General features: G+C 39.6%; 1 protein-coding gene across 1 annotated transcript; it reads right to left on the bottom strand.

Annotated features, from left to right (window-relative positions):
* Positions 1–1,123: 1,123 nt before the first annotated feature.
* Positions 1,124–7,457, bottom strand: MRPL53 (mitochondrial ribosomal protein L53). The gene is made up of 3 exons (XM_089518910.1): positions 7,337–7,457; positions 4,641–4,753; positions 1,124–1,676 (listed from the first exon to the last, which is right to left on the bottom strand). The coding sequence occupies exons 1-3, from the start codon at positions 7,435–7,437 to the stop codon at positions 1,549–1,551; spliced, it is 342 nt and encodes a 113-aa protein (XP_089375036.1). The 5' UTR covers positions 7,438–7,457; the 3' UTR covers positions 1,124–1,548.
* Positions 7,458–15,979: the final 8,522 nt, after the last annotated feature.

Here is a 15,979-nt window from a genome sequence, read left to right as displayed (position 1 = left end):
TGTTTCTGGTTTGAAATCTATTGGAATTTTTAGCTCTATTACTATTGTTTGGTATATTTTAATCCAAAATTGTTTTGCTATTTTACATGTCCACCACATATGAAAATAAGTGCCAATCTCTGTTCTACATTTCCAGCACATTGGGTTACTTTTCTTGTTCTTACATATATATGAAATCTTCTGTGGGGTCAGGTGCCACCTATATAACATTTTATAGGTGCTCTCTTTTAGCTCTTGATTAACAGTAAATTTTATTCTCTTCCAAATTTTTTGCCATTCCATATATTCTATACTGTGTCCCACATTTTGCGCCCATTTAATCATGCTCTTTCTAATTATTTCTTCTTCAGTATCCCATTCTAACAACATTTTGTAATTTCTAGTTATCATCTTTTTTTCACCTTTATCTATTATTTCTTCCAAATTAGATTTCTTATTATTAACCCCAGTTAACTTTTCATCTATTTTCCATCTCTCTCTGAACTGTCTGTATAGGTACCAATGACAATTGATACCCTCTACCCTCAGCTCTTCTTGGGACTTCAACTCTTTAACTCCCTTTATCTCTTTCAGCAAATCTGTATATTTTATCCATTTGGTCTTAGGTAGTCTTTCCTTGCTGAAGAAGGCTTCATGGGGGGAGCAAAGTAAGGGCAACTTTTGACAGATTCTTAATTTTAATTTTTCCCATACTTTCAAGATAGCCTTCCTTAATATATGGTTTTTGCTTTCTTTGTGTACTTTTTCTTTATTATAAAATAGATACCCATGTATGCCAAATCTCAGGTTGTCTCCCTCTAGAGCTAATAATTTGTCATCCTCCAACGTAATCCACTCCTTAATCCACAATAGCATTGTAGCAAAATAGTATATTGTTAAATTCGGAGGGACATGTATGTAAAAATGTCTGATGTAAGAATTTTGGTTGTTAAAGGGGAGGGGGGAGGGAAAGTTTGGAATGTTATGTATGTGAATGTATATGTTTTATGGAAGTGATATGTTGTTTGTCTTTCTGACATGTTGTGTATAAAACTCAAAAAAATGAATAAAAAAATAGCTAAAATTGTAACCTTTAAATCATATTAGTCAAAAAGTCTAAACAAGATAATACCAGGGCCATTGGTTCTGAAGATTTCAATCAGAGTTTATTTCAACATAACATATTGCACATACAACGTATAGGGTTTGGGGGGATCAGTTCTCTGTTAGGCCTTATCTGTAGCCTAGATTAATAAATTCTTCTTAATAATTAATATTTGTGTAGACAAATAAAGAAGTTGATCAACTCACTGGGACAAACAGAATTTAATATATTGAGCTCTTCTCCCAATTGAAGCCACTGGATGTTTGAATAATAACTACTTTAGTTTTATCTTTAACCAAAGTTTCATAGAAATCATGTGTCAGAACCACTCTGGCTTCTGACCACATTCACCCCAAGTTTCCTTCAGTTATTGGTAAAGTCCTTGTCATCGTCCAGAATAAGGAATTTGCAAGCCATTTTTCATGTGTTCATATTATACATGCTAACTATTCATTTGTTTGGTTTCAGGAACTCTTTTTTTGAGTCTTCTCTTGTGACACAAATTCTTTAGCCATACACCGAGAGTTGAACGCCTGTAACATTTCTCTGATTGTTAAGTTGGCTCCTTTCATAATCAGCCTCTCACCGTCAACTGTAAAGAAAATGATAGTTTACATTTTTACAAAACAAATTTGTGTGTTTGGACAATAATTTTAATGTTTTAAGGTGCTTGTACTATAGTGAAGCTTTCTAAAACTGAAAACGATCAACTGCATAAATATATTTATGACTACCAATCATTCTTTGCATCATGCTTTTCAAAACCAGAAATAGAGCATGGTGATAAAAAGAAAATCTAAGGCCAGGATCCAGAGATTACCCAAAGTACTTCAGCATTGCTATCACAGGTACAAAACAAACTGCAGAAATAATCTTGTTTGAGATCGCTTTAACTGCTCTGCATCAATGCTAGGGAATTCTGGGAACTGTAGTTTTGTGAGATCTTGACCTGTTACAGACTGCCAAAATAAAGCTGCTTTGGGTCTCTTTGGAGGTATGCTATTTAAATGATGCATGGGTCCTAAGAATCCGGAAGCTGCACCAAAGCTGCACTCCAGTGCTTAGGAACGGAGTGTGGCTTTGGCGCGACCTCCGGACTCTTAGGATCCATGCATCATTTAAACAGCATACCACCAAAGAGACCAGAAGCAGCTTTATTTTGGCAGTCTGTAACAGACCATTATCTTGTCAGAGAGCTCTGGGGACACCAGAAACTACAGTTTGCTGGATTCCCTAGCGTTGAGCCAAGACAGTTAAAACAGTCTCTAACTGGATTACTTCTGCAATGTGTTTTGGATCACAAAGAAATATTTGCACTCTCTAGCACTGTGTTCAGGGCCCAGGTATTTATATATCTTTTGTGCTGGCCAAATGGCCGTAATAAAGTTATTATTATAATAAAGTTATTATTATATATCTTTGACGTGAGAACATGAAATTTGGACAATATCAGTTTTTTGTTTGTGCTGATCATGTAAACAAGTATACAGTTGGCCCTCCACATTTGCAGCTTTCACTTTTGTGGATTTGATTATTCACACATTTAATGAATATGTTCTTTCTAGAAATCTCTAGGTTGTCCAGCATGACTCTATAAGATGCTGACCATAGAATCATACTGGAACACCTAAAAATTCCTAGATAAAACCCTTCTCTGGGCATTTGTAGGTCCTCCAGTGCAATTCTATGGTCAACTTCTGCCAGATGTTGGCACAGAGTTGCAATGGAAGACCCAGAGATCCCTAGAGATGTGTTATCTTGGGTAAAAATAAAATAATAGGTTTTTTATTTGTGTGTCCCCCCCCCCCCCACTTTCATGCAGGTTCTGTGCCCCTAACCCCAGTGAATGTTGAGGGCCAACTGTATATGTTTCACAGACTTTAAACTCTAGTAGTTATAACTAAAGAATAAAGAGAGACTAATCAAGCCTAGATCTATTTTATTCAGTACCATGCTTCCGTGATCTTTTACAGATCGTGGAAGTTACTGATAGTCAATTATAGTGATCACAGAACTTGTTATACATGGGATTATATCTATGGAAAGAAAGACAAAGAATTCTCCATCTTCTATCCAGTTTCCTGGGAATAAGCTCTACTGAACTCAGCAGGACCTATTTTTGAAATAAACACGTACAGGATTAGAAGTATGGGCACCACCACACATTACAAATAAAATGCTCTAAATTCATTTCTAACATAAACCTCTGAATCAAATTAGATTTACATAATTGTTGATTTACCAGTCAAGTCTACTCGAGCTGGAACTTGCAAATGAACAAGCTGCCCTGGGCCCTGACATCACTACAAATGTGCACCTGACACCCAAATGCTTTTTTTAAAGTACAATTACACCCTACATTTCCCATCAGAGTACATAGCTTCGTTTATATTTATAACAACACTGGCTTCTTAAAAGCTACAGTGAGCCATCTAGTGGCATTAAATCACACAGTCACAAGAGTTCTCCATCCCTTCCTTCAGTCTCTCAGATCTTTCCTGCTCACATGACAGGTCAGCCAATGCAGAAAGGAACAAAAAAGCAGACAGCAGAACAAAGTTACCACTTTGGAAGAGGCAACATAAAGAAGTCAATTTTTGCAACCTAGCTTTACTAAATTAAAGAAAAGGAGGCTGCAGCCAGGAGAGGGAAGTAATATGGAACGAATGATACTTCTAGTAGGCCCTAACCTAGTCATGATTAATTGGATGTATCACTGGGTCCTAATAACAAAAAACACTGCAGATCCCGCAGACCTGAAGTCTGTCCTTCCTAGAGTGTGGTCCGGTAATTGAAAGCAGCCAGCTCTATAATAAAAACTGATGTACTGAATATATTTTAAAAACCTTGAAGAGATATGTTACATTGAGTGGACTCTTATATTTCGTAAAGTGTGAAAATGGTAGTGGTCAGAGAATGACTTAGAGCAAGATGGCCAAGTTCAATCATTCACATACAGTGAACTGCCACACATATTCTGCTGCATGTCACAGAAATACCATTTCCAGTTTGTTCAAATAACATTTCCCACTAAAACAAGGTGCCCAAGAGCAGGCATCCTGTATTAGAAAAGAACTGCACATGTGGCTGCCTCTAGGATCAGTGGTTCACCTCTAAAATGCAGCACCTGTTCTCAGAGTATCTTGTTTTTGTTTGAAAATATGCTTTTTGTATGTTCGTATTGCTGACTTTGAAACAGATGGCTGCGTGTATGTGTCTTCAAGTCACCTGTCTGCTTATGGCGACCCCCTGAATTTCATGGGGTTTTCTTAGGGAAGGAATACCCAGAGGTGATTTTGCCAGTTCCTTCCTCTGAAATATAGCCTACAACATCTGGTGTTTGTTGCCAGTCTTCTGTCCATGTACTAACCTTCTGTCCATGACTATACATCCAAGATCAGATGAGATCTAATGCTTTTCGGATATTTAGCTAGGGACACATAAATGATTTTGGGAACCAGAGGTGGTCCTCAGGCCCATATTGTTATCCCGATTCTGAAGCTATCAAAGGACCCCCGCTCCTGGACTTGGTTATAAAATAGGATTAGTTTCTTACCAAATGTGATGTCAATTACTGGTTCTGATCCGTCATGTTTTATTTCTGTTTTCACATCACAGTTGACATTGGATGTGTATGCTTTCTTTACATGCAGGCACTGAAGGAAATTTCTGAAAAGAGGTTTTAGAAATACAGATGAGGCTGAATTTTGTCAACCAACTAGCTTATCTACTATCCCTTATAATATTTTGATAGAAATACAAAATATAAATATAGAGGTTATTACTCTAAAGATAGCCCTCCCCTTAATATAGAGTATGAGATCAGGCACTGATCGTTGGGGCTCAAGCCCAAGAACAGATAAAGCAAGCTGTTGTTTTATTGTGTCTTGCTTTCCGATTTATGGTTACCCTAAAATGACCCTATCATGGGGGTTTCTTGATATGATGTTTTCAAGGGGAGATTGGCCATTGCCTTCCCTTGAAGCTGAGAATGTGAGTTTTATGGACAAGTGGGAATCGAACCTGGTCTCCAGAGTCCTAGGCCAACACTCAATCCACTATGCCATGCTGGCTTCTTACAACTCTGAAACACAATTAATTTACCAAGTGATATGTTAAAAAGGAATAAGCCTTATATGTTTAAAACATTCAAATAGGAAATACCTAACTAAATTTTTTTTGGTTTACGGCACAATACAATGATCACCGCCAGATTCCATTTATTTATGATGCTCAGTAACAAAAAATCAGAAAGCACGTGTCTTGTTTAATACGGGTCAGTTCATTAGAATTAAAAAATCATAGTGTTGGAAGAGACCCCCAAGGGCCACCCAGTCCAACCCCCTGCCATGCAGGAACTCTAAATCAAAGCATCCCCGACAGATGGCCATCCAGCCTCAGCTTAAAGACCTCCAAAGAAGGAGACTCCACTACACTCCGAGGAAGGACTGTGCTCCCCTGTCAGGAAGTTCCTCTGAATGTGGAGGTGGAGTCTCTTATCCTGGAGCTTGCATCCATTGCTCCGGGTCCTAGTCGGGAGCAGCAGAAAACAAGCTAGCTCCTTCCTCAACATGACATCCCTTCAAGTATTGGAACAGGGCTATCATATCACCTCTTAACCTTCTTTTCTCCAAGCTAAACATCCCCAGCTCCTTAAGTTGTTCCTCATAGGACACTGTTTCCAGGCCCTTCACCATTTTGTTCGCCCTCCTTTGGACACGCTCCAGTTTCTCAATGTCCTTTTTGAACTGTGGTGCCCAGAACTGGACACAATATTCCAGGTGAGGCCTAACCAAGGCAGAATAGAGTGGCACTATTATTTCTCTTGATCTAGACACTATACTTTTATTGATGCAACCTAAAATCGCATTGGCCTTTGTTAGCTGCCGCATCGCGCTGTTGACTCATGTTCAACTTGTGGTCTACTTGGATTCCCAGATCCCTTTCACATGTTGTCTCCTTAAGCCAGGTGTCCCCCATCCTATATTGGTGAATTTCATTTTTCCGCCCTAGGTGCAGTACCTTACATTTTTCTATGTTGAATTTCATTTTGTTAGCTTAGGCCCAGCTTTCTAGTCTATTCAGGTCATTTTGAATTTTGATCAGGATCAAAATTCAAAATGACCTGAATAGACTAGAAAGTTGGACCAAAGCTACTCCCCCTAGTTTGGTGTCATCTGCAAATTTGATGAGTATGCCCCCAATTCTGTCATCCAAGTCATTGATAAAGATGTTGAACAGCACTGGGCCCAGGATGAAAAGGAGCCATTGTTGAGCACCCTTTGGCTTCGGCCGGTCAACCAATTACAATTTGTCTTACATGTTTTATTTACTTAACTTTTTGTTTATTTAATGTTGTATACATTTCTCTTATTTGTGTACATGAAACTTTTAGACTCCACCATTTAGCCACAAAGGCTCCCAGAGCAGGTTGCGAAGATGTGCAAAAACGACAAATTACCACACTAGCAGTATATAGCCAAAGACTATTACTGCGCAAATGTGCAGATCTGGCAGATTAAAGGAGAGGCTGCAGCACAGAGCGCTACAATTTCCCCTGCGCACCCTCATTTGAAGTGCAGCCCAACAACTGCATAGAACTGCATTTTCCACATTAGGGTTTCTGTATGTTTAACATGTGAGGTGCTTTACCACCAACAAAGCCCATGGCACCCACACCTGTGGAATTACTGCCTGCTCTGACAATGATTGTAAGCCGTCCTGATAGCCTTTAGGGCTGAAGAGTGGGGTATCAATACCATAATAATCACAATAACAATAATAAAGGCACAACAGCCAGACTGACAGAATGAGTATTGGATCTACTTAGAATGATGATGCTCTCGGGTATATTTCAAGATCAAGTCTGAGCCTTGTTCTCAACCAATAAAGAATGCCTCTGAGCATACACAAAGGGCATTTCTCCCCCCAACCAGAGTAACCACAGACTATCTTTCTCACCTGAGATTACAGGTATACCTCAGTTCACAAAGGTCCAAAACACTGCAGAAATAGTCCAGTTTGAGACCACTTTAAGTGCCCTGGGCTCAATGCTAGGGGATTCTGGGAACTGTAGTTTTGTGAGACACTTAGCCTTCTCTGCCAGAGAGAGAGAGCTCTAGTGCCACAATAAACTACAATTCCCAGGATTACCCCAGCACTGAGCCAGGGCAGCTAAAGCCGTGCCAAAGTGCATTGATTCTGCAGAGCAGATGGAGCTCTGTGGCTGAGTGGGGAGAGCTCCTCACTCACCTGGTGCTTTCCACCTTGGCCTCGAAAGGGCAGAATTGGACCAGGACGCTCTTCACCTGCTTCAGCGAGACTCCCGCCCTCTTGGGCAGAACGAACGCCATTTTCAGAGCGGGATGGGAAACTCCACTTCCCACAAGCCCCCGCGCCGCCGGCAAAGAGGGCGGACTCTCGCGCACAGACCTCTGGGAAATGTAGTCAATCAGTCAAGATTAGAATTTTGTGTGTGTGTGTGTATGTCTGTAAATAATTATACACACACACATATAATTATTTTCAAAATCCACTTAGCATCCATTTAGATCTCAAATGATTTTCCTAATTTATTTATATATATATATATATATATATATATATATTCAAAATACCTAAGCAACCACTTAGTTCTCCAACGATTTTCCTAACTGATTTTATATATATATATATTCAAAATTCCTTAGTAACCGCTTAGTTCTCAAAGGATTTTCCTAATTGATTATATATATCAATTAGGATAATAAGAGAATTTTTAAAATTATATATATATATATATATATATATATATATATATATATTATAATTCCTTAGTAACCAATTCTCAAATTATTTTCCTGATTTTTATATATATATATATGGAAAACCTTTAAGTGGATTTTGAAAATAATTATATATATATATATATATATATATATATTCAAAATTCCTTAGTAACCACTTACTTCTCAAATTATTTTCCTGATTTATACACACACACACACACACACACACATGGAAAACCTTTAAGTGGATTTTCAAAATTCCTTAGTAACCACTTAGTTCTCAAACAATTTTCCTATTAATACTGATATGTGTGTGTGTGTGTGTGTGTGAAGAATTAGGAAAACCCTTTGAGATCTAAGCGGATTCTAAATGAATTTTGAAAATAACTCTCTCTCTCTCTCTCTCTCTCTCTCTCGCTATATATATATATTCAAAATTTGCTTAGTATCCATTTAATTCTCAAAAAGTTTTCTAATCGATTAATACACACACACACACACACACACACACTTCGACACCGCTTTAAACTGCCCAGGCTCAATGGTGTTTATCACACAGAGCTTTTTGGAGCTTTTTGCAGCTCAGTTCCCAGATGACTGTCTTATCTCACATGATTGCTTTCTGTGGGGGGCTCTTACGAGGTGTTTCTGCATTCAATCTGTACTGACTCCTCATTTTGGTGAATTCGGAAACAAGTGAATTCACCAACACCAAAATCTGCCTCTAAGCTCACTTCAATTTCACTTTGAATTGGTCTGATGTGGAAGATCACTCTGATGTCGCCCCGCTTGGCCCCCTGCATCCTGCTCCTTCATCCCCCTCCTCCTCCATCACACCATCTCGCCCCCTCTGCCACCCATCCCATCATCCCCTGCCTGCTCCTTCATCCCGATCCTGGCTCCAGTGACCCCCTGCGTCCTATCCCATCATCCCCTGACTGCTCCTTCACCCCGATGAAGGATGACAGTTAAGGAGGGGGCAGGGAAGGAGGACAGCGTCCAGAGCCCCATTGAGCATGCGTAAGGGTGCTGATTCGAATAGTTGAACCCTCTGGTGTGGTAATACAATGTGCACTCACTATGCTTTGCTTGAATCCTCATCACGTGACTTGTCTGGAATCGAACTGACTTCGCTTCCCCCTCAATTCGGAAGGGCAATGGCAAGGCAACCAGGTGTGGTAAAACATCACGTTTTAATGTGAATTTGCATTGATAGACAGGAGTGATTCCAGATCTGGTGTGAAAAAACATCACGTTTCGCGTTGCTAGAACAGGAGTGACTGTGGATCTGAGCTGCAAACCCCCACGTGTGATAAGGAATTCTGGCAATTGTAGTTTTGAGACACTTAGCCTTCTCTGTCAGGGAGCTCTGGTGCCACAGCAAACTGCAGTTCCTAGAATGCCATAACATTGATCCAGGGCAGTGAAAATGGTGTCAAACGGGATTATTTCTGCACTGCATAGGCAGCCATAGAGTAGCAAAGCAAAATTGCAAACCGCTTGGTTGTGTCTTATCCACATGGATAATACTGATGATTGAAATTGATCCTTCAGTGGTAATAGGTGACCTGTGTGCGTTATTTGCCTTCAAATCATTTCTGATTTATGGCAACCCTAAGGCTAAACCTATGATGGGGTTTTCTTGGCAAGTTTCTTCAGAGGGGGCTTGCTATTGCCATCCTCTGAGGCTAAGAGAGTGTGACTTCCCCATGGTTACCCAGTGGGTTTCCATGGCCGAGTAGGTGACCTAGCAGGGAGATTTTGGGCAAAATAAATAAAGTGACTTCTCTAATGTTCTATGCCTGTATGCACGCCTCTAAGCGCAATCCTTCATTTGAAATCATGGTCCCCCCATCTTTGTACTTTATTTAATATAATAACTGTAACTGAATAAGGAGAAATGAGACATTTAAACAAAATCTAGTCTGTTACAATCACTAGTGGGATGGCTGTGTTAGTCTATTGCAGCAAAAGCAACCAAGGATGTTGGGGTACATTAAAACACAGCTTTTATTTTAATGGTAGGTATTCCTTCTAACTCTCCCTGTTTAGCCGGTACAGTTCAGATTAATCCTCAGTCTTCCCACTTTTCCTGCTGCTTTCAAAATGTCCCTGTTTCTTTCTCCTCCTCCCAGTTTCCTCCATCTCCTAGGCTTACTTCAGTTGCTGCAAACTTGGGTTCAAAGTGCAGAAGTAGTTTGCAGCCCTTCCCAATCAGAGGAGTTTATCACATGAAGGAGATCAGGAGATTAAAATCACATATTACACGTAACGATTTCACACGATGTCACACAAAACCCACTATTAATGTGGTCACAAAGAAGCGTTAATACACATCTTTTTACTTTCAGGATTTCAGTGACAATGCATTTCCAACATCATTTTATTTGTGTGTGATATCATTTGCACAATTCCTCGCCATTTCTGTTTCATTTGCAGGATGCTTTAAATGGGCTTTAATCTCTCTTTAATGCCGAAATCAGCCCCAGTGTGATAAACTCCCTAGTCTTCTTCTAATTTCTTGACTTCAGCCACCATTCCAATCAATATTTGATCCAAGGGATGGGAACTCTTTAACTATTTCAATTTTCTCATTTTCTAGGATGAATTCTTGTGGACGTTGACCATAGAATCATGCTGGAGGGCCTAGAAATACCTATGGAAGTGTTTTCTCTAGGAACATTTAGGTTCTTCAGCACAACTCTATGGTCAACATCTGGCAGAGATGCACTGGACGACCCAGAGATTCCTAGAGAGAGCATATTTATCAAATCTGCAAAAGTCAAAGCCGCAAATGTAGAGGGACAACTGTACAGGTCAGCCCCTACTTCTCTATAAACCCTTTAGCATGACTCAGGCTTGGTAGGAACTGTGTGGCAAACATCTGGAGAGCCAACATTTTCCCACCCCATGCTAAAAGTATTAATAGTCCTGGTTGGGTCCATTTGGGCCCACAGCTCCCACCAACCCCTAACACAATGTTTCCCCAAATCTCTCCAGGTGTTTTGGGAAACCAAATTTACAAAACAAAACAAAAGTGATTCAAAACTCTGTGACATCTTACAGACAAACAACTTTTATTTGTGAAGTTGAAGGCTTTCATGGCCAGCATCCATAGTTTTATGAGGGTTTTTCAGGCCATTGATAAAGATGTTGAATAGAACTGGCCCGAGGACAGAGCCCTGTGGGACCCCACTGGTCACTTCTCTCCAGGATGAAAAGGAGCCATTGTTGAGCACCCTTTGCGTTGGTTCTGTCAGTCAACCAGTTACAAATCCATGTAACAATTGCCTTGTCTAGCCCACATTTTACAAGCTTGTTTGCAAGAATATCATGGGGAACTTTGTCAAAGGCCTTACTGAAATCAAGATACACTATATCCACAGCATTCCCTTCATCTAACAAGCTGGTAATTTCATCAAAGAAAGATAAAATTACCAGCTTGTTAGATGAAGGGAATGCTGTGGATATAGTGTATCTTGATTTCAGTAAGGCCTTTGACATGGCCATGTGGCCATGTTTGTGAAGAGAACATATGGCTGTCTATGGCTGGCATCTTCAGATGGCTACATGGCCACATAGCCTGAAAAACCCACAAAAAAACTTTTATTTGGCATACATTTTCACTAGATATGAAGTGTGCTGCAATGAATGAAAAGATGTGCCAAATAAAATTTGTTAGCTTTTAAGATGCCATAGAATCTTTGTTTCTATTGTTGCTGACTAATACAAGGTGAACTTGGAAAAGTTACTTTGTGGAATACATTTCCCAGAAATCTCTGGTCAGCCTGGCTGGTGGATTGTGGGAGTTGTAATCCCAAAAAGTATAATTCCCATGCACTGCACAGTTACCTCCTGAAAATGTTTGAAACTCATAGAAGTAAACTTTCACTTAAGACTTTATTTATTTATTTATTTATTATATTAATTTGCATCCTGTTTTTGTCCCAAAATTGGGACCCAAAGCGGCTTACAGTCTAAAAACCTACAATTAAAAAATTTCAAAAATACATTAAAAACTCACAAAAATACTTGTAACAGTTTTACCACAAGATGGCAGAAGACAAGCTTTAAATAATTTGTAAAATGTTTACTAAAGAGTCTCGGGGCACATTTATGGTGGCATATGTTTCCTTGGACTGGAGCCTACCTTCATTAGATGTATGAAGTGCCTTGTACTCCATGATAGCAACTGTATGCCACAGTAAATCAGTTATTCTTTAAGATGCCATAACATTCATTTTATAAGAGGCTAACATTGGTTCTCCTTTGGAAGGTAATAAAATAATGCATCAGTTTAATCTAGTTACCTTGTTTAGTGGCCAAGGGTACTTTGGTGAAGAGAGAAGCTTTAGGCTTTCCTTTTTCTTCCCAAACAAGATTGAAAACAAATAACCTATTATGATTATTGTCCTGTATGATCTTTTTCTAAACTCCAGATGTTGCACAAGGTGATGGTAGGGCAAAAGAAAATAATGAAACCATATAGGAAAGTAATCAATTTTTGTGGGTTTAAAAAATGAGGGTATATACATAAAATTCAAAAAATTAATCATAACTAATAAAAAGGAGGAGGAATATTTAAAATACAGCAGAATACAATCCTGGTATCCACAGGACCAGTACCCTTAGTTTCACTTACCCATGATTGAAAAAAAAAAAATCTTCTCTAGGCATTTTCTAGGTCCTCCAGCACTGTTTCATGCTATGCTTCCACTGGAAATTGGGCCAGAAGTCATTCTTTTCAATAGGATTCACTATTATCCATGGTTTCACATTCCCATGGTAAGTCCAGGAACATATCCCCCACGGAAATGGGGGTCATACTGTAGTTAAAATGGTGCAGTAACAAGTCCAGTGGGAAGTACTGATATTTCTATAGCACTTACCATTTACAAAGTGATTTACTGTCTTTGGCTGCATCTGCACTGCAGAAATAATACAGTTTTATGATGCTTTAACTGTCATGGCTCAATGCTACAGAATTCTAGGATTTGTAGTTTTGTGAGGTATTTAGCCTTTTCTGTCAGAGAGCTCTGGTGCCACCACAAACTATAAAGCCCAGGATTTCATAGCATTGAGCCATGGCAGTTAAAGTTACTGTCAAACTGTATTATTTCTGCAGTGCAGATGCAGTGTTGGTTGTATTACTACTAAAGTAGCCAGATGCAAAAGAAGTCAGGCTCCTATTCCTGTAATAGTTTTACAGAAGTGGGAATTTCAACATATTGTTTGTATGATAAGCTATGATGGCTGAAAGTTCCTCTTCTACATCCAGCCATTAAAGGTACAGGAGCCTTGTCAACTTTTGCATCTGGCCACTTTGATCGACATTCAAGATAGCCATGATCTTATCATTAGGGCCGATTAGATCATTATCATTAGGGCCAGTTAAACCAGAATTAAGAAACCTTTGGTCCTTGAGTTTTTATGAGACTACATTGTCCTTCTCCCTGACCACTAGCCATGCTGGCTAGTTTGAGCTGAACTGTACTGAGAAGGCCACATATTCAATAACCCTATGCTAGACCAGTACACCAGATATTTAGAATTATGATTCCTATTACCCTTTAGCATTGACCCAGCTGTCCAGGCTTGGTAGGAATTGTGTGGCAAACATTTGGAGAGCCAACATTTTCCTACCCCATGCTAAAAGTATTAATAGTCCTGGTTGGACCTATATGGGCCCACAGCTCCCACCAACCCCTAACACAATGTTTCCCCAAATCTCTCTCTCCAGGTGTTTTGAACTTTAGCTCCCAGAATCCCAGACAACTGGCCAAGATTGTTGTTGCTTCTGGGAACTGAAGTCCAAAATACCTGGAAGAGCAGAGTTTGGGAATCACTGCACAGTTTGGTCACTGCTAGTGGCTGGTGGACATTCTTATCATCCAAGCATCTGATGGGCCAAACTTGGACTTAAGCTCTCAGGATACTCAGGGAATAGCAAGAGATCATGGGGGACATTGGCCAAAGGTTCTTTGCCCTACCATATAAACAGGGGAGAATTGCTATAAACAACATGTCTATTTAAAAAGAGAGGAACAGGATATTTCCTTGAGCTCTTAATCCAAAACTGGGCAAAATGAATCCCCAGGCATTGTTTGCAGCCTTTGACTCTCCTCCAGACTCCTTTGACCCATACTTCTGAGAGGATGGGGTGGATGGGGTGGATTTGGATTGTCTCTCATGGAAATCTCTCATGAGACAGAATTCATCTTTTAAATAGGTCAGAGGACCATTCAACTCTAGTCTTTACAAAAAAAATAAATAAATCAAAATTGGTCACTTATTGTTTTGTGTTTCTTTTTTCAAGGGGGGGTTTCTTTTTTTGGTAGTCTGTGCAGCCCTCAGAAGATCCCAGGGGCAAGTTATTGGCTCTGGATTCTCTGCAGTTTTCTGCCCTGCCTGATGAATTATTCCTTTGTATAACGTAACATTTCTACTCAGCAGTTAGCTCACTGGGATTTCATCCAGGTAAGTGTGATAGCACTGCAGTCAAAGACAGGAATCAATAACTTTTATGTTGGTGGGAAAATCTGATTCCAACCAGGGTCGCTGCAGTGGACCTAGGAAAAGTTCCTTTTCTGAACTACTGTACAACTGCTTGAATCTCCCAACCAGTATGTAATCCAAAAAAGGAACTTTTGCTAGCTCTCACTGGGATTGCAAAATGATCTGGGACGAACCAGCCTTTGCCTTTGTTGGCTTATGTGACATTCTGGGTTTGCGCAATAGCGTTATGTGCCATAGAATTTAGGCAGAAGGGACACATGAAGGTTGTGGCAGGAGTGGTGGTATAATACTTGCCATGGTTTGTTGCTGTGTGCCTTCAAATTATTTCTGACTTAAGGCAACCCTAAGGCAAACCTATCACGGGGGATTCTTGGCAAATGTCTTCAGAAGGGGTTTGCACTTGTCTTCCTCTGAGGCTGAGAGAGTGTGATTTATCCAATGTCACCCAGTGAATTTCCTTAGCTGAACAGGGATTTGAACTCTGGTCTCCCAGTGTCCTAGTCAAAGACTCAAACTACTGCACTACACTGGCCTTCACTTGTCATGCCATTTTTATGTAATTCTTCCTACATTCCTTAGCACACCTGTATCAGATCTTAAAAGTAGGTACAAAATAGTAAAAGTCTGGCAGAAATTTTACACTGCACTTTCAAGTGACCTTGCTTTTGTAACTACACAGAATTACATTGATAATTGTATTGATTATACACACACACACACACACACACACACACACCTAGCTTATAGAGTGAATATTAGTGAATATGCTTTGATGTTTAATATTTATTACTTTGTAGATAAGACTACCATTCAAGAGATATTTTCATCAGACAGGCTGCAATTTAATGTCTCTACCTCTTTAGTTTCTCTTTTTTTTCACTGCCGGCTGTGATTCCTCCTGCCAACTTGTTTATGAGCAAGTACCTCCCACAGACTGTTGCCTAGGTTTGGTACTGTTGCCTAGTTTTGCAGTTTATTTTTATTTTAGATCTAAGCAGATGAAGTGAGAGGTTACAATCAGGAAAAAAACCCTAATGGTTTCACATACCTTAGCCACAGAAGGAGTTCTATTTCAATACTGGTGTATATTTTCTTATTATCTCTGACAACATCTCTTTTTTTCTGCATTACTCCCTTGCTTTTTCTCGAATAGAATTATAGAGTCACAGAGGTGGAAGGGATCTCATAGGCCTAATCTAACTCCCTACTCAGTGCAGGATCTCCAGCTAAAGCATCCCCAATGGGTAGCTGTCCAGCATCTTTCTGAAGACATCCAGAGAAGAAGACCCCTCTATGCAATTTGTTCTATTGCCAAGCAGTTCTTAGTATTAAGAAGTGCCTTCTAACGCTCAGTCAAAGTCTACTTAAATCATTAGACCTAGTTTTACCCTCCAATGCAGCATAGAACAAGGCAGCACCCTCCTCTTTGTGGCAGCCCTTGAGATATTTAATTCCAATTGTGGGAGAAAGGTGGGATATAAATCCTTGAAACAAAAGTAAATAAATAGAGTGTGATCATGTCAGCCCTCAGTCTTCTCTTTATCAAGCTGAATATATCCCGATCCTTCAATCTCTTCTATATGTTCTCCATACCTCTTAACATCCTCATTGC

The sequence above is a fragment of the Sceloporus occidentalis genome, unplaced genomic scaffold, assembly GCF_023333645.1.
Source record: "Sceloporus occidentalis isolate IW3139 unplaced genomic scaffold, rSceOcc1.0.p SCAF_3, whole genome shotgun sequence".
Taxonomy (NCBI): domain Eukaryota; kingdom Metazoa; phylum Chordata; class Lepidosauria; order Squamata; family Phrynosomatidae; genus Sceloporus; species Sceloporus occidentalis.
The sequence above is the reverse complement of the archived record's forward strand: the minus strand, read 5'-3'. Positions and strand labels throughout refer to the sequence as shown.